This window comes from Falco cherrug, chromosome 4 (genome assembly GCF_023634085.1).
Source record: "Falco cherrug isolate bFalChe1 chromosome 4, bFalChe1.pri, whole genome shotgun sequence".
Lineage (NCBI taxonomy): Eukaryota > Metazoa > Chordata > Aves > Falconiformes > Falconidae > Falco > Falco cherrug.
The window spans coordinates 38,156,826-38,174,799 of record NC_073700.1 but is presented as its reverse complement, the minus strand read 5'-3'; the positions used below and the strand labels follow the sequence as shown (position 1 = coordinate 38,174,799).

Genomic DNA, 17,974 nt, shown 5'->3' with positions numbered 1-17,974 from the left:
GGAGCAGGGACTGCAGTTTCTGCAGCTGGTATTTCATATCCCGAAATGGTTGGTGTGTTCCTGGTAGCTGAATGCCAGTTTGGGAACTTCCTGCAAGAAAAGCGCATATCCAGCCCTCCCCCTGGATGAAGGCTTTCAGCATTACATCTTAAAAGCTTACAGCCCTGAGAGGGAACTGCACATCAGATCTCAAACCCAGGTCTGAGTAACTGCCCCTGCGTTGCTCACCTGTGTGCAGGTCGTGCTCGGCAGCCTTGCTGCAAGGGGAGCAGCAGCGTTCCCCGCTCCCACCGCCGCACTCCTTGCTTGCCGAGCCAGTCTGGTCTTGGAGATGCCTCTGGATCTGATCGTGCTTAGATGACATCTCTGAGATCATGGCTCCAGGTGCCCGTGAACCACTTAGTGCTTGTGTAAGTCCGCTAGATAGCGTGTGGTGGCTCTGAATTAATTTCTGGAGAGCCAGGCTGGCTGCTATCTTGGTGATACGGATCCGCTCTGGCTCCACAGAGCGTTTGAAGGTGCAGAATGTGTTGGGTATCTGGCTCCGTCTGGTAATGTAAACCACTGTTGGGCTTGTGTGTAGGTTTTTTTTTCCCTCTGTAGGATCTGCATTGCAGATGGCTTTTGCTACGCGAAATGAAAGCTTTCCTTGCACAGGGATAATTCCAGAAGCCAAAGCTTGCATTCCCTTACGCACTCCCAATCCAGTAATAATTTCTGAGGCTGTGTTTTTGTGCATCTTCAGTGGTCTCTCTTCCAGACTGATGCTGGAAATACGGTAGTACTTGCAACAGGCTACTGCTGACATCTAAGCACGCTTTCTCAGTGGGGATACCCAGGCCCAATTTAATATTCAAAGCATTTGCTTTTTAAAAGGAAAGTCTTCACTGAAACTTAGCTGATGGAAGGAGAGCTTGTGTGCATGTTTGACTAAACTCTGTGAGTTTCTGGCACTGGTATGAGCACTTTCTATCTTCTCATCAGATCTGCTGATCTCTTTATTCATGCAGCATTGCTGCAGTGAAGACTTTCCTGCTGATCTTGCCTGTTCCTAACCCTGGCTAAACCATCACCGATTAGGGAGACAGCTCTTTCGATGGCTGAAGGTAGGACAGATGCCTCTTTGTGTACAGCTGTTGTTCAGGGAACAGGGGCTGCCATGAATGGGAAATCAAAATTGATTCATGAGCAAGAATAAAATGGAAATTGCTCTGAATGTGTCTTCTGCATTTTTTTTGCATTGCATCTTGCTCTGCTCTGGCATGCGCATATGTGTGTGTGTGTGTATGTTCTATATATATGTACTGCTTGTTAGGATAAAGAGTTTAATGAAGATGAGTGTTAATTCTGCCCCTGGAAGGAGTGAAGACTTAAATGTGGTTTTAAAATTTGTACGTATGCTTGGCGGGGGGGATGCCCCCACTGTTCTTTGTAGTGCTGTTCTTTGTAGATCAGTCCCTGCTCGTCCCTGTAGTGCAGAGGGATGCTTGTAGCACCATTACTGTGCTTGTTAAGCTTGAAGTCCACATGCTTGTCATCTGTGACCCCTTCAGCTAGGGACAGGAGCAGCCAAGCCTTTCTTGGAAGTGCTGAACTTGGGATTTTTTTCTTGATATGGTGCTACTTAGACTTGTCTTGGAAACCACTGGCTGTGAGGGCTGTCTGTTCAGTCTATGTAACGCTCCATGCTCACAGGGGACAGGGAATTAGGAGTGTACGTGCTAGTTTGTGATGGAGGCGGGCTGCTTTGGTGGTATCCTGTGGTCAGAATGGCCTGGGCACTCTCTCCATTCCTCTCCTGCAGAGGCAGCTCTAACAGGAGGGGGGCCGGGGGTACCTGGAGGCACAGAGGCATGCTCCTATGAAAGACTGGTGCTTGGGGCATGAGGGGAATGAGGGTGGGACAGAGGTCCTCTGCATGATGGCACAAACAGATGAAGAGCTGAGCAGATGTGAGTCCAGCCCAACTATCATCCCTAGAGACTGTTCCTGGGTGAGGGGAGGGCACAGGCGAAAGCCTCAGGGCAGGTGGTGCTGGGGTGTTTGCTCTCTTCCTCCAGCCTGCATCACACTGTGTCTCTGGAGAAGAAAACTTGGTCATCTGCTCCTGAGGAGCCCCAAAATGCTGCACAGCGTGTTCAGCTGCTAGCCCAGCCTCTGTGGTCAAATCCTTTGTTATCAAACCTCTTGAAACAAGGAGACAGCTGTGCCACTTGGACACCTACCTCTGCAGATGCAGCCTTGTTCTCCACACCTGTTTGTAACAGCCCCCCGTACCCTGGCTGTGGCTCCCGTGCCCCGCTGTGGGGCAGCGGGGAGATGGGAGGTCAGTGCTTGACATTCCCAATACACACGCTTGTCCTCCGTTTTGGAATCCTTTCATGCTGGAAGGGGTAACTCCAAACTGGCTCAACTGGGAGGAGGGATATTTAGTTCTTCAAAGCAAAACTGGGAACAAAATTGCCGCCTGCAAAACCATTTATCTCCAGCTGTGCAGCTGCCAGGACTCAGCAAGGTTAATTCTGGCTACAAACTTTCCCTGCGTTAGTGTAAGCAGGGAGATTTGGATGAGTGGGGGTAACTGGTTGTTCCCCTTCAAAGTGGGAGCAGTGGTGGGGCAGCGGGGGGCGAGAAGATGCTCTTCAGCTGTGGAACCTGTCCCGCTGCGGAGTTCTAGAGCAGTGGGGAGCAGAACCACACAGCTTACGTCACCCTCGAGCTCTTTTAAGTCATTATTTATTCCTGCGATAACATGCTAGGGAAAGGACTCGGAGGCTGATGGGGCCGGGGGGGGACGACACTTCTGGCTCACCGTGGCTTTTTTGGTTTGCAGTTCTCTCTCCCTTTTTTTTTTTGTCATCTTTTTAAATTTACGGAAACAATTGGGTTTATTCATTTTTGTAACTTGGCAGCTGGGTGAAGGGTTACGTCAGGGACGAGGCCGGCCGGCTCAGTGTGCGCCATGCCTGAGCAGGGAGCACGTCTTCCCAAAAACAGCCTGGCAGATGACATACTGCATTGACCTACTTTCGGGAGAAGCACCGAAGTGTTGGAGAAACTGTGTCCGTAGGCTTCCTCGCAGCTCTGGGATGAGAATGGCGGGGGATTACTCAAACGTGCTGCTGTAAAACTGCTGCTAAGGCTTGGCAGCCCTCGGGATCCTGAGGAACAGGAGATTGGCACGAGCATCTCTCCCGTTTTGAGAATTCCTTCTTTATGAATATTTTGCAGCCTATGCCAGAGAAATCTTGCTCTGTCTGGTCACTGCTGTGGAGTGTAACAGGCTGCAGGTCCAAAACACACGTGCAGTCTGACGGAAATCCAGTTCACAGCACTGCAGAGCTGCCCCTCGCACCATGGCAGCTGTGGTTAAATGCCCAAAGCATCGCCATTTGTACACAGCTGCTCGCGAGGGGAAAGCACTGCTGTGTAGCCAGATCTCTTGCAAATTACGGAGCGGAGGGAATTCTGTGTGGCCTGATGATTTAAAATAAACTGGTGGTGGCTGCTCAGACTATAACCCAAGCCTGATAGAGGCAAGCTGGGGTGAGTTTAAATTGCAAGTGAAAAGCCTAAGTCTGATGCTCAAAAGAAAACTAATTTCTCTGGCAAAGGGGAAGAAAAAGCTCTGCAGGAACTACCTGTTTTCTTGGGGAAATGGTTGGTATAAAAATAGAGAGCAGTGTTTTATTAGAGCCTTGGAGTGCTTCTTAGCACACTCGATCTTCTACAGGGATGATGACTAAAAAGAAAACAAAGGCAACTTCTGTTAGAAAACAGATACTTCTCATCACCCATCTGCTGTCTCAGTATTTCTCCATCGTAAGTCTTATTTTCTGCGTCGGGAGCGTGCTGTTTCCTTCCACATCTGCTGCTGCTTCTGGGAGGCTGGGCTGGCCTGCGGTTTGGGGAGTGCGTGGGGGAGGCTGGGCTCGGCGGGTGGCTCCAGGTGGGGCGGCGGCAGTTTCGGTCCAGCCTGTTTTGATTGCTCAGGTTCAGATGTTAGCTCCGGAGTGAGGGGTTATTAATGCTGGGCTCAACCCAGGAAGCTGGAGAATGCCGCCTTCATCCTCACCAGCGATGTCTGGCCAGAGCTCAGGAAGGCATCCCTCCCTGGGCTTGGGTAAAGGCAAGTAAGTAGCCCATCATGCTGCCGCCACACCAGCAGGCAAGCTGGAGCTGTCAGAACACTTCTCGTTAGGAATCCAGTCAATCTGGTGTTGTTAATGAAGGGCTAATTGCTCACCTATGACTTTTGCTTCTCCGTGAGCTGTGCCCGGCTCTGTCACAGCCCGGAGGCTTGTGACTGTGTGGTGAGTGTATCGTTGTGACACCTTGACAGATTGATGTGGCAAAAGCTTGTTTCTTCTGAGCATTTCCTGGTCTCACTCTCAGACACGAGAGGCTGTGTGTGATGTGGCTTTGCTGGGAAATTGGTCCTAATTGCAAAGCTGCTGGGTTGGGCTGTGCTGGGCGGGCAGCAGGAGGGCTGGCTCCACTGGGCATCCCTGCACTGAGGGAAACCTTTCCCTGGTGTTCCAACTAACCACGGCTCACTCCTTCATCCCCATCCCGTTCTGCCCGTACCGAGCAGCATCTCGTCCTGGGTTGGTGTGTGTGTCCCTCAGATGTCTTTCTCCTTGATCATCTTTTCCAAGTGCATAGAGTCTGACTGTAAATCTGCTTACTCGCTAGGCAGCTCATTTCTCCTTCAGATAGGAAAGACTCCTGCTAACGAGGTGACCAAATTCACTGATGTGAGATTCACAGGACGCAGCAAAGGGCTACTGTCCCCTCTTGCAGCTGTGGAGCATCTAGAAGAGCTTCTGCTTCAGTGTAATCAAATGCTTGACAAGAAACCAGCTGCTGGATGTCCCAAAGGTGGTGTCTAAATGCAGTGTGCTCTGGGAAGCTAAGTTAGGATGTTATGTTGTTTCAAGATGTCCTGCCTCAGTGGCTTCACAGAACAGGGAATAAAGCTGTTGGCTGCAAAATCCAGCTTTGTTTCCTGAAATAAAGAGTTATTGAAAGTGGAAGCTAGAGTGAAGGAGATGGAGGACATCCTTCAGGAGGTCTCCTCACCAGGGCAGCTTGTGCTATTTTGGAGGCTCAGTCTCTTGGTGTTTTCTGCTGGTAACATCACTAAGTGGCTCTGAACCACTTGCTGGTGGCCACAAGCCTGCTCCGCATTTTCCACACCTGCAGTAGTGATCCTTTGTTCCAGGCTGACACAAGTCTGGAGGAATTTGAGCTGGTCGTGATGACTAGCACACACACAGCTCAGATTGCTGAGAATTAAAACCAAGGACCCATATGTTAAACTTAGTACCAAAACCCACGTGTGTTAGCTGTGGCTCCCTGTCTCCGGTCTGTCGCTGCAGCGGAGGCAGCAGTGCTCACCTGGGCTCTGAGACAAAGTGAAGGCAGCTAGGTTTATGCTTCCGAAGTACTTGGATACCGTGAGGTTAATTCTTTTTATTATGTCTTTAGATGATATGCCTAAACAAAGCTTGAGGGCCTGCACTGTATGAAGAGGATCAAAAGGAATATGCAATAAGTACCAGTTGATGAGCAATGATATGCAGAAAGCAAAGGGCTGCTAAAGTGCGTTAGCCGACAGGGGCTGGGGTGAGGGTTGTGTAAACAGCCTTAATTCTGACACTGCTTTCTTGGGAGCCCGAGCTTGCCACTCGGTTATTCAGTCATGTAATTTTTAGTTGTAAAATTACGGTCTTCAGTAAGTGTTCCTGGCCCGTTGTCTCGTTTCTGGAGGAGTCAGCAGGTTGAGCTACAGGAAAAGCCAACAGCAGAAAGCTGCTCTTCCCAGTGCTGATCAGCGCTGCCACTTTGTATGTGAGCATCCGAATATAAATGTACTTCTGGAGCACTTACGGAAAGCAAAAGGGTGGATGGGTGGGTGGCTGCTAGCTTTATCCTACAGGAGCTAACACCACATGGGTGTCTGAGCTTCAGTGAAAGCACAGGACCCTGAGCTGCCTCTGGAAAGCAGATAGTGGCTTCCCCTGTTGTCTCTTCGCTCTGGATGCAAGAACCTCCTAAATGCCTGTAACTCTCTACTACCTGACTGTGTGTCCTTTTTGCCATCTTGTTTTCAAGCAGCGTGCCCAGTAAGGGAGTTGTCCTCTCTTAAGCCAGCCATAACTTTGTCTTGCCTTTTTGGGTCTGTTTTGTTTTGTGCCATTTGTGCAGGTGCCTAGTCTTATTCCTACGTTGTACAATTCGGGTCTGTTAGCTGCACATAATCCATACTGTTTGAATCACTTTGAGTTTGTGGCTCTGTGGCTTGAAGCAGTATGTACAGTGTGTGTTGGCAGATGACTTAAATACTTCTGAAAGGCTCTGTTTTTCTAGGTCATTCCTATATGAAGCCGATAAAACTGGCTCTGTTTCTGACCTGTGTGTCACTACTGTACCCACAGCTCTTCACTCAAGGTGCCTTTTCACTGAAATCCTGTCTTCTGAAAGCAGTTTTTAGAATCTATTTCGGGAGCCTTATGTACCCTGGGACTTCTGGTCCTGTGGCTCTGTTGTGTGTCTTGAAAATCCCAGGTTACTATTGCACATCCCAGCCCTTTTGAAGTACAGCGATTCTCCCGTCTGCACGATGAGAAGGCAAAGGCTGCTGTGAGAGCTCAGCACACATTCACACATTCACCCCCATGAAGAGCTCAGGACCTGTCCTGCTTGTTCTCTAGCTGCATGTGTGCCATACATCCAGGAGAAATACTCCATCAGTGGGAGAGCACGCGGATATGTTCGGACAGAGGCTGTCCTTGTCAGAAGCTTTATGCAGCAGTGCTTGGACAAAGATTTATTTGTTGTTATTATTATTATTATTATTATTTTAAATACTGGGAGGAACGAGGGCATCTTAAGAACAGAGGGGAAACAGCAGCACAAGCCAGCAAGAAATGGGGCAGCACTGGGGAACACAGAAAATCATAGAATTGTAGAATGGATTGGAATGGACCTTCAAGATCACCCAGTTCCAGCCCCCCTGCCACGGGCAGGGACACCTCCCACCAGCCCAGGTTGCTCCCAGCCCCGTCCAGCCTGGCCTTGGGCACTGCCAGGGATGGGGCACCCACAGCTGCTCTGGGCAGCCTGGGCCAGCGCCTCACTACTCTCACAGTGAAGAATTTCTTCCTAATAGCTCATCTAAATCTGCCCTCTTTCAGCTTAAAGCCATTTCCCCTTGTTCTATCCCTACAGGCCCTTGTAAAAAGTCCCTCCCCAGCTTTCCTGTCAGCTCCTTTATGCCAGGCTGCTGTAAGGTCTCCCCAGAGCCTTCTCTCCTCCAGGCTGAACCACCCCAGCTCTCTCAGCCTCTCTGCACAGGAGAGGTGCTCCAGCCTCCGAGCATCCTTGTGGCCTCCTCTGGACCCGCTCCAACAGGTCCACCTCCTTCCTGTGTTGGGAGCCCCAGAGCTGGAGGCAGCGCTGCAGGGGGGTCTCAGCAGAGCAGAGGGGCAGGATCCCCTCCCTCACCACGCTGGCCATGCTGCTGGGGATGCAGCCCAGGAGACGGGTGGCTTTCTGGGCTGCGAGCACACGTTGCCGGCTCACGTTGAGCTTCTCATCAACCAACAGCCCCAAGCCCTTCTCCTCAGAGCTGCTCCCAATCCATCCTCTGCCCAGCTTGTGTTAGTGCTGGGGATTGCCCTGACCCACGCAGGACCTTGCAATTGGCCTTGTTGAACTTCATGAGTCCGCACAGTCCCGCCTCCCACGCCTGCCAGCGTCCCTCTGGACAGCATCGCTTCCCTCCAGCGGGTCTGCTGCACCGCTCAGCGTCATCAGCAAACTGAGTCCCAGTGTCCATGTCACCAACAGAGATACCAAACAGCGCCGTCCCAGCACCGACCCCTGAGGAACAGTGCTTGGCACTGGCCTCCACTTGGACATCGAGCCCTTGACCGTGACTCTTTGAGTGTGACCACCCAGCCAATTCCTTATCCGCCGAGCGGCCCGTCTGTCAGATCAGCGTCTGCAGGTTAGAGACAAGGATGTGGTGCGGGACAGCGTCAGATGCTGATGCCAATAACATCCTAGCCCTGCAGTGTACACACACCTCTTAACCCCTCTTGTTTATTCCTAATTCCAGCTACTTCCTTCCCAGCCCCCCTGGTGTTACTCAGGGTGTGTAACATCATGTGTAGGAGGAAAGGGAGTGCTGTGGCTGGCTGGTGGCAAGAGCTGGACTTGGGGCAAAATTTGTATGACAGCAACTCTCCCAAGTGAGTGCTGCAGTTGATGCAATGAGCTTGGAAGGAGGTGGTCTCAGTGGGGCTGGAACGAGCACATGCTGAGCAGCGGGAAGCTTCAAGGCAGAGATAGGGAAAGGTGTCAAAAAGATACTGCAGATGCCTCATGGTAGACTTAATTTACGTATTGCGTTACTTTTTTTCCCCTAAATTCACCATATCTGCACTGGATGATATAGTATATATGCCTGGTCTTACTGGTTACAATCAATTCTGTAAATTCTGCATCAGCCACATTACCCTGGTAAAACAGTGCTGCCGCACTAGTTAAATTAAAGCTTTATTCAGCTGCCTGGTACCCTGCCCACATATTCCAGACAAATAAATTAGCACAATTAATTTGGGAAAAAGACCTAGTATATAGCTTGTAGCCTCTTTGCAGGGAGATTGTTGGGCAGTAAGGTTCTCCAGAGGGTCTCTTGGAGCCTGATTTTTAGCTTTGAGATTTTGGGGCATGTGTGGATGTAATGGGACTAGCAAGTGGGAGTGATGGGTAGAGCTGAAACTGCGGGAGAAGCTGGGCAAAGAGGAAAGGCAGCTCCTAATGACATCTGTATCTCTGGGCTAGAGCTGTGGTTTTGAGCAGTTTCAGAAAGAGGTGATTCCAGGTGCGCTGAGCACATCGTCTCTCAAAAGAAGAGGAAGGAGAGAGGTCAAATGAAACAAAGGATGGGTGTAAGAGGTGGAAGCATGCTTCGTGGGGCGAGGGGCATGGAGAAGGTGATGTGAAGGAGAGTAGGTGGCAGCTGGGATTTGGCTTTGAGGTCCAAGAGGGAATCTGAGTGTTTGTGCTCACCGCATGCTGCTGGAGCAGGGCTGGTGGCCCATGGCCATCCTGCACCCATGATGGTGTGGTGAGGGAGAATGGCTGGCGGAACCCTCCAGCTCTCACCACACACCTCTTTCTGCACCTGGAGGATGATGCTCATCACATGGGGGGTGCCAGTTGAGCAGCAAAGGTCTCTTGGGTTTTTTGGCTCTTTTGGACAGGAATTTAGAAGCTTCACGCAGCCTATTGTGCTGGAAGGCTTGCAGGCAGGCTCTCCATGGCAACTCTCCCTATACACAAAGCACCATATGGCTTTTTTGGAGGGGGAGGGAATGAATCGAGCAGAAAAGTCAACCTTTGTCTGCGGTGGTGTTTTTCTTTGCTCTCTGACGTGGAGCGTGGGGAGGTGGAAACGTGAAGTGCTGTCTCCTGGGCATGGCTTCTGCTGGCTGTGCTACCACCAAGGGTGCAGGTGACCTCTCAAATGGTCTTTGCTTTTTGCAGTAGAGCTTGCTGTAAAAATAAACCCTGCCTGTGCAGACCCACTCTTTGGGCTGGGTGCTCTGCAGGCAGATGGAGCAACCAGTCGCCTGTTTGCCCCTGCACTAAGAAGCCCCTGAAGGGACGGGAAGGCTCCAGGAGCACTCGGTTTGGGCAAGAGCCGTACAGGAGGCAGCTGGTGTCAGGACCCGTTTGTGCGTTGTCTGCCCATGCTTTATGTATCTGCTTCCAAAGGGAGCTGGAAGCCTTCACTTGACTGTAAATCCTCTCTTTTCAAGTCTCTTTTGGAAGGAATGAGCAGAATAAATATCTTTATCTGTGTCTGTAGAAAAGCAGGAAGCTTTTGTGTGTTTACTTGGAGGGGGAGGAAGAGAAATTATACGGGATTAAGCAGCCCATGCCTGGCTCCACCGCCTTTGGGACACCCTGTGGTTCCCAGGGCTGCCGCAGGGTGCCACCAGGAGCACTGGGGTTGGCCTTGCAGGGTGGCCACCGGTAACTCTGGCTGGGTTGCCCAGCTGTGTCCATCAGAGCTGTGAGATCATGCAGCTGGAAGCAGTAGCAGCTGCCCAGCACCCAGCCATTTGACTGGAGCCCTGCTGCTGCTGGCTCGGGGATTCAGATATGCCGCAGATGAAGCATTCATGCTGTGCCAGGGCATGCTCGGAAGCTGTGGGGGAGCAGAGCTGTCACCAGGGCTCATGCTGGATGGGACATGCCACAGGGCAGAGCCCTGGCCGGGCATGGGACCAGGGTGCTGTGCCTGCAGTCTGCATCACGGTGAGCTGGTCTGGCTCTTTGGATGCTCCTGTGCACATCACAGCCACCTCTCTGGAGGTGGCCGTTGCCTGCCTGCTGCAGTCTGTACTCGGCAAGGGACGTGGCTGGCTGTCCCCTCTGCTGGATGATGTGACATGGGTTGCCTTTCAGGAGCACTGTTTGTTTTTTCCAGAAGTGGGCAGAGGCTCCTCTTGGTGACACCTACTCTTAGGTGCTCCCATGGCTTTAGGTCCCTGTCCCCATCCCCTCGGTCCTCCCTGCTGTCAGCAAGGAGGCTCTCAAATCCCAGAACAGCAACAGGGATAACTAATGGGAAAACTCCTCCCGCTTGCAGGCTCAGACCCACGGGTAGAGCTGTGCGGGTGGGGACAGGGTAACGTTTGAGGAGAGGGAGCATGCAGTCCTAAGATACTTCAGTGCTAAACCCCTTCATTAGAGTAGGGGGTGGCCTGAGGCTGCCTTGCCTTGAGCAGCGTGCTCAGGCAGCAGTGTTTTCATGTGCCTCTCTCGCTGCCTTGCCCGGGGTTCTGCGCAGGAGCCCCGGCAGCTGGAAGCGCAGCTCATAGCGGCACCGCCGCCGGGTGCGGGGAGAGCAGTGGGGATATTGAATTCATAAATTGTGAACAAGAGCACTTGTCATCTGCTGAAGCCGTGACCCTGCCGTGTGCTTACTGTAGAGCACAGCATCGTGTGCTGGTTTCTGGAAAAGCAATTTGGCTTATTCCTGGGTTTGATTTACAGTCTAACCCCTGGGAGCCCCAGACACGGGGTGGGGAGGGCTTGTTTCTTGGTGCTATGTGCTCAGCTTCTGCTCCCGGTTGGGCTGCCGGTACCCATCAGGTTGGTGGCTTCTGTATCTCCTGGGCCCTGATTCTCTTTGCATTTAACTTGCATTCAGCTGACAGAGGCACTGGGGAGGGTGTTCATGTGGGAGGGGTGTTGCTGTAAGCCTGACTCCTTACTCTGTCCTGTGCCCTAATCCCTTGACTTTGTGCTAGATGGACCCAAAGCAGGAGCCCCATCTGTGACTGTATAGGGAATATACCCTTCGAGGGAGGCTGGGTACAGTCCCGTCGGGGTGGCTGTGCCGCTTGGCTGCAGCAAAACGTCATGCGACTTATGTGCCCCTTCAGCTTGGATGCGAGCCTGGGAGCTGTTGGAATTGGCTGTGCCGCCAGCCTGCTGGGAAGCCACCAGCCTCTGAAGGACACAGAAAGCACACCCTGCTCTGTAGCTCTGCTCCCATCATCTGCCTTCAGCAGCTGTAAAGGAGAGCCTGTCCCTCCCCAAAGCTGGGCGGCTGCCGAGCTCTCCTAGGAGCGCTGACATCGTGACTCCTCTGCCCAGCCAAGTTTATCGACATCAGACAAACCTAGTGCCACAACATTTGCAGCTCCAAGGCATGTGGGTTTGAGCCTGCTATTTATTTTGGGACTGCAGCATCTGATCTTGATTTGGTGTTTCCAGCCTGTGATCTAGGTCGTGTGCTGGATCAGGCATTAGCTGTTGCTTGAGGGAGCACAGGGAATTTACGCTCCCTTCCTCGGTTGAAGGGCTCAAAGAAATGCTGCTCCGCTCTGCTGCAGATGGGTGTTTGGGGGTGAGAGGAGTAATTTTTTTTTTCTTTTAAGAAATCTTGTGGAAAACCTCCTATTTTCCTGTCCGCCTGTGAGGATGGCTCCTGATGTGGCTGGCCAAGGGAGGAGCAGTAGATGATAAAAGCTTCGGTGCAGCCTGCTTTCTCTGCGGTTCCCATGGTAGTTGGCTGTCACACATAGATCTAATGTATTCCCTGCCCACAGCAGGATTAAAGCCTTCTGGGAAAAGAATAAGAGGATGTAGGAAACGGAGATAGGGAAGAATCCAGGAAAAGGAATGAAGACCATGGCAGGGTAGGGATGAATCCAGGTGCTAGCCCTGTCGGAGCAGCAAGTGGCCTCGTAGGACCTCTGCCAAGGAGCAGCCGTCCCAGTTGCCTTCCACCCGAGGTGGTGGTGGGATGCCTGGAAGCAGAGATCCTTTCTGAAAGCTGGAGGCACCGGTGCTTGCAAAAGGAAGTTCCTGTCCTGCTGCTGTCATGTCTCCCAACGCTGTCCTTCGCTTGAGGGTACAGGTTTCCTTTTGGTGATTCTTTTTTTTTTTCTTTCCTTTGCAGATCCTGATAGCCAGTTGTATGATATGGGATATACCCCTGAGGAGGAAGCCCCGGCCTGTCCTGATGAGTTTGATGACTTTGTCACGTTTGAGGCAAGTATGAGCGCTGTAACCTCCCGCAAACATCAGCTGGATATAGTGTGAGACTTGAGCACAGAGGGTTTGGCTGGGGGAGAAGAGCATTCGCTGTGAGAGGGCTCAGGGGTGCTTAACATGTGGTGAAGACAAATCCTTTAATCTGCAGGTGACTGGCCCAGAGAATTTGCAGCAAGCATTTGGTGCTGTTCAAGTTAAAAATGGTGTTCAAACAAAAATCCAAAGCTAGTGCTGTCTTAGCTTGCAGAATTGCCCGAGCGTGGTGCCCTGGTGAAAGAGGGAGATGCTTTTTGCGATGAAACACTAGCAATGCAGGAAGGGTGCCTGCTGCTGTTGTGCTTGCCTTATTGCTGGAATTTCTGAGGTTGGAGAACCTGAGCCTGATTTTGAGATGTACCAGCCAGGAGCCTACCTGGGAGGCACAGCAGAGTGGTCAGACGTTGGCACTCAGTGCCTCTTGGCCAGTAGAAGGCAGAGCAGAAGACAAAAACGTAGATTTTTCTCTCTATTCCTGGGCTTGATCAAGGATGCTTTATCTGGCATGTTTTTTTCCTTTTGTTGAAGTTGCAGCCTCCATCCCTCCGTTCTCTTTTGTATTCCGTAGCCCAGGAGCGTATCGCAGTGATATCCTGTGTCTGCTCTCCCCAGCTAGAAAGGAGGCTGCTGCTACAGTGACCTGTTTTCTGTGTTGATGGGCATTTGGGCTTGCTTTGGTAGGCTTCCTCTGTTCCTGCTCCATACCTTCCAGCCTGGAGCAGAAGGTGCTGTAGGTGCCTCCAGAGCAAAGGGCCAGCTGGCTCCCTAGTCCCATGTGGGGACCGAATAGCTTCTTTCTGCTTCTCCTCTTCAGGTTTTTGACCCTTGTGTCTTGGTAGCCTGAATGTTTTTATCACATAAATTGTCACTTGCAAAGGGACTCCCAGCCTCCTTTATGTTTGCATGCAAATATATCTGCCTTTGCTTTATATAATCTGTAATATGTTATTTTGGCCTTGTGACATTGATAAAAGTCTCAAGCTATTCGTTTGAGTTCCTAATGATAAACTGGGTGTTGGGCAACTTGTTGTCCCCACATTAGTGAGAAGCACAGGTCCATCACTTATGATTACTAGAAGCTCTTGCTTTGACGACTTAATGCTTGACAGTGGACCAGGTCATCGTCCCATTTCCCAGCTAAGCGCAGGTTTTCTCTTGAGCCAGTTCTGGATCAAGTCAACGGACTTGCATTGTCACCCTGAGCAAGTCCCTTATTCCCTTGGGGCTGCTGGGATGAACACAGCCTGAAGAGCTGGGTTCCTCCCCTAGAAGGCTTTCAGGGGCCTGTTGAATATTGGATTATTTTTCCTTTTTGAAAGGTAGTTACAAAAGCCAGTAATAGCTGGGTAGAAGGTGGGAAGGGAGGTGAGTTTTCTTATTCCTTCTCTATCTGGTACAAGGTCACAAATGTGCTTTTTAAGTGCTGGACTGAATGGTTGAGAGGCTGTGACAGTCTGCGTCCCACTGCTCGTGCAGGCAAGGGCTTTTGCTTTTTGCTCCTCAGACCTGCACCAAGGGACAGTCTTCTGTGAGATTCAGAGCAGGGATGTTTTCTAAGGGCTTATTTAACATAGATGAGCTCTGTCAGCGCTGCAAGCTATTCTGGGCAGGAATACCAACAAGCCGGGTGTGTTCCCTGCTGGGATGAAATACTTCTGCTGCTGGGCCATCATTTCCTTGAAACGACAAGGTGACCCAAAGGAAAAAGGTGACGAGTCCTGAAATCTCCTTTTCAGAAAGCCGTAAATGGTTTCTTATACTGAATTCAGAGTAATCATCCAAAGATCAGAGCTCTCTTCGTGTCTATGTTTAATATGCCAGGAAAGAATTACCCTTGTTGTCTTGGATACATGATTCGAAATAAAATTTCCAGCCTGCAAGGATTTTGTAGAGGTTCGGCAAATGAGAACATGATCAAGAAATACCGCTTAGTGTTGCGGGTGTAAAAATAAATTGGCATCTTGGGGCATGTGGTTTTTTGTTCTTGTTTAGCTGAGCTGCAAGCTCCCAACGTGCATTTTATGCCACATGTCCTGTAGTGTGGTACCTTGGAAAGCTTGAGCTGGTTCAGGGATGGAGGGGCGGTGAGAGAAGCCATCGTACAAAGCATCCTGCTGGGAGCAGCGAATGAGTGTGTTTTCACCGGAGCCCGGTGCTGCCCTGCCTGGCAGAGCTGTCTGCTGGTGGGAGGGCTCCGGCAGGCCCTTCTTCGTTAGGTGCAGCAGGCACCTAATCATTGAGACAGAAACAGAGTAAATAGCCTTTCCCAGTATGTATTCCGTCTTGCTTGGATTCAGCTGGAAGAGAGGAGGGGGGCAAAAAACACCCTTCCAAAAGTGAAGGTGATGCCTTTCTTCCGAGTAGACCTCCCACACCACCAAAAAGCGGTTTGTATTCTCAGGTGTCCCCGTTTCAGACCGGGAAAGCTGGTGCACAGCGAGCACGCGGCTCTGCAGCTTGCTGCCATGTGGGATCAGAGGGCAGCTGAACACGACGGCTTCTTTCTGGGCCCCCAAAATGTAGCTGGTGGGCTTCAGGCACCGGCTGAGCCCCGTGTGCTTTGGCAGGGCCATGGGGTAAAGGAGCAAAGCTGGCTTTCCTCCTCTCGTGTCACACCGGAGGGTGTCTGACAGGTGACTGAAGGAGAAAGCACTGTGCCGTGGTACTGAGAGTGATTGTGGGTACCGGGTTGGGACCATCGACTGTGGTCCCTCTTAAACAGCACGGAATCACAGCGGCTCGAGTGCTTGGCTTTTACAAGTGTTGGGGCCTTGACAAAGAACTTGTCTCCTAAATGTTTGCCCAGACAAGTGTAAACAAGTGCTTCAAGCAGTCTAAATGAAAATGTCTTCTCTTTGTTAATAAGGTTGCCCTTCTCAGTGACTCATCCCCTCTTCTGGTGGCTGTCCTCAGAGCCAGCTGAACATCTGTGGAAACCCCTGAGTACCCACTCAGTGGTGTCTTTCAGCAAGTGTTTGCTCTATAGAGAGAAGAACCAACACTTGCACCTTCCAATATGGGTGTAAAAGCCTCTCAAAGGGGGGCGAGGTCTGAACTTTGATGCTTCACGCAGGGACCTTGGTCATGTGAGATACTTCCACAATTCAGCCGCTAGCGTGGCTCCTGATGCAGCACGAAGCTGCTGGCTCTTGTTGCACCTTGCGAGGTCTGTCTAGCAGGCAGGTCTGTCTGTTACACTTTTTTCGAAGAGGATTTCTGGTTGCATGGCTCTGCCGAGACAGCGGCTTGCAGAGGATTGGAAATGCAGGAGCCTGGGTTCCTTGCAACCACGTGGCTTCTTGTGCACCCAGCTGTGCTTGCAGGGGGCTCATCGCAGTCCCTCACAATCCGCTGTCACGTGTGCAAGAGGAATCTTACCCCCTGTACCCGCTCTGGAGCAGGGAGAGCATCACCTCACTGCCTGCAATCCCGGGTAGCGTGTTTCTCCCTGACCGAGGTGGAAGTGCAGTGGTTGCAGGGCAGCTGGGTGACAAACTTACTGCTTTCTACTTCTGGAGGGAAACGTCACCCAAAAATGGTGGCAGCGGGTTTGGCTCCCTTGCTTTGCAAAAGCTACGTAAAGGGAGCTTGGAGTCTGTCTGTCCAGGCACCGGGGTCCTTGCCTGTATTCCCCCGGGCTGGGCCAGCACAGCTTTGCGGCTGACTAACTGGGAGGTAGGAGTTCTCGCCTCCCTTGCAAGCTCCCATGGAGCTCGTGACTCAGTTCTGAGGTACGTGGACTCGTTTGCAATGTTCTGCAGGGGGGAAAGGTGAACTTGGACTTGGCTTTCTTGATAGCCACTGTGCCTTGCCCTAGGACAAGGGCTCTGCCCTGACTCTTGGGGGCAGATGAGCCCGATGGAGCGATGCAGAGCAGGAAGGTTGACTCTTTCAAAACAAAAGCACGCCACAGAAATGGGGTGTGCTGCCAGAGTTACGCTGGGATTGGGCATGGGGACGTGTAACCTCAGGTAGGCTGGAGGAGAGGCAGAGCCAGTGCAAGGCTGTGCTCCGTAAAGGCTGACCAGGAGCGCGCCAGATAGCACAAATACTGATTTTAGCTGTGGGAACTCGTGCTTTAGGCCAGCAGGGTTGTAGGACAGCCTTTTTTGAGATCTGCAAAATAGGGCAGCTGCAGCTGCTGTAGGTGAGAGGCGCAGGGGCAGCGGGGCAGGTGGTGGTGCTGTGCGGTGCTGTGGTGCTGTGCAGTGCTGTGCGCCTTGCGCAGGGCTGTTGCCATCTGCTGGGCGGCTGCTGTGGCTCCTTTCGTAGCAGCCAGGAATATGCATCATGCTGAGCCCTGCACAGCCACAAGAGGGGAATTTTGCTTCCTCAGAACAGCAACGCTAACCAGGCATGCAGCAGCACTAACAGGCACGCACACGGGCACCCTGCAAGCCTCAGCCCCCCCAGGCATATCCCCTCTGGCTAAATGTTCAGTAGCAAGTTGCACAGCACAGTAAGGGTGGATCTTGGGGAGTAAAATGGTTGTTGGAGTGGTCCCACATCTAGTTTTGTGCATTTTGGGCGGAAGGGATACTCGTGCCTCTCTCCACCCTGCCTGCCCGCAGGCACAGCTGGCAGCTGCTGAAAGAACAGTTTCGTCTGTTAAAGTTGGAATTTCTTTTCATGTGGCACAATTGAATTTAATGCTTTTTGAAGGGCAAAAAATAAGAGTGAGACAACTTAAATCCACACTGCTGGATTTCTCCAGCTACTCGGAGTAGCTGCAAAGGGGACCCAAGACTTGCAGCATTCCAGCTGTGTGCTGGTAAGACAGAAGCTGTTGCTGAGATTGCGTGGTGTACCGCAACTTGGGTGTGCAGGAGCCGTTCCCCGGAGGCATCAGCTATTATTCCTCATGGCTTGTGTTTTGCAATGAGCCCACGTGGAGTGGTTGTACAAGTCTGGTGTAGACTTGCTGTGTCTTCTCCTGGTAGCCCAGTGGACTTGCTGAGCCCTCCTTTCTTATTACAGACTAACCAGGAAGATACTTGCCCTCCCTAAGACAGAGCGCTGTGCAAGGTGAGCGCAGAGTATTTGGAGTACGTGTTTTCCACCTTCGTGGTGGACCTACTTTGCAATCCTCAGCAAAAGCAGCAAACGTGAGGTTTTTCCTCCTCTGCCTCTCCATACCACTGTTACCAGCAGATGCGTGTCTGGTAGAGGCCAGCTACTCTGAAAAGATGGGGTTAAGCTTTGCAGCCTTCAAAGGCAACCTGCCCCTGAGCTGCCGACGCAGGGGCAGAGCTGGGGTACAGCTCGCCAGCTCTTCCACTGACTCTGGGCTGTTCCCTGACTACCCTAGCACAGGTATGAAGGTCTGCAGCCCTTTGCCACGCCAGCACTGCTG

At 51.7% G+C, this 17,974-nt stretch overlaps 1 protein-coding gene across 3 annotated transcripts in view; it reads left to right on the top strand.

The window, feature by feature from the left end:
* The window catches only part of RAB11FIP3 (RAB11 family interacting protein 3), a 77,829-nt gene that overhangs the window by 25,272 nt on the left and 34,583 nt on the right, over window positions 1-17,974 (top strand). For all 3 annotated transcript variants that reach the window (XM_055709638.1, XM_055709639.1, XM_055709640.1), the window contains exon 3: window positions 12,491-12,582. In XM_055709638.1, the coding sequence (XP_055565613.1) occupies window positions 12,491-12,582 (92 nt within the window). The remainder of the gene's footprint in view (window positions 1-12,490; window positions 12,583-17,974) is intronic.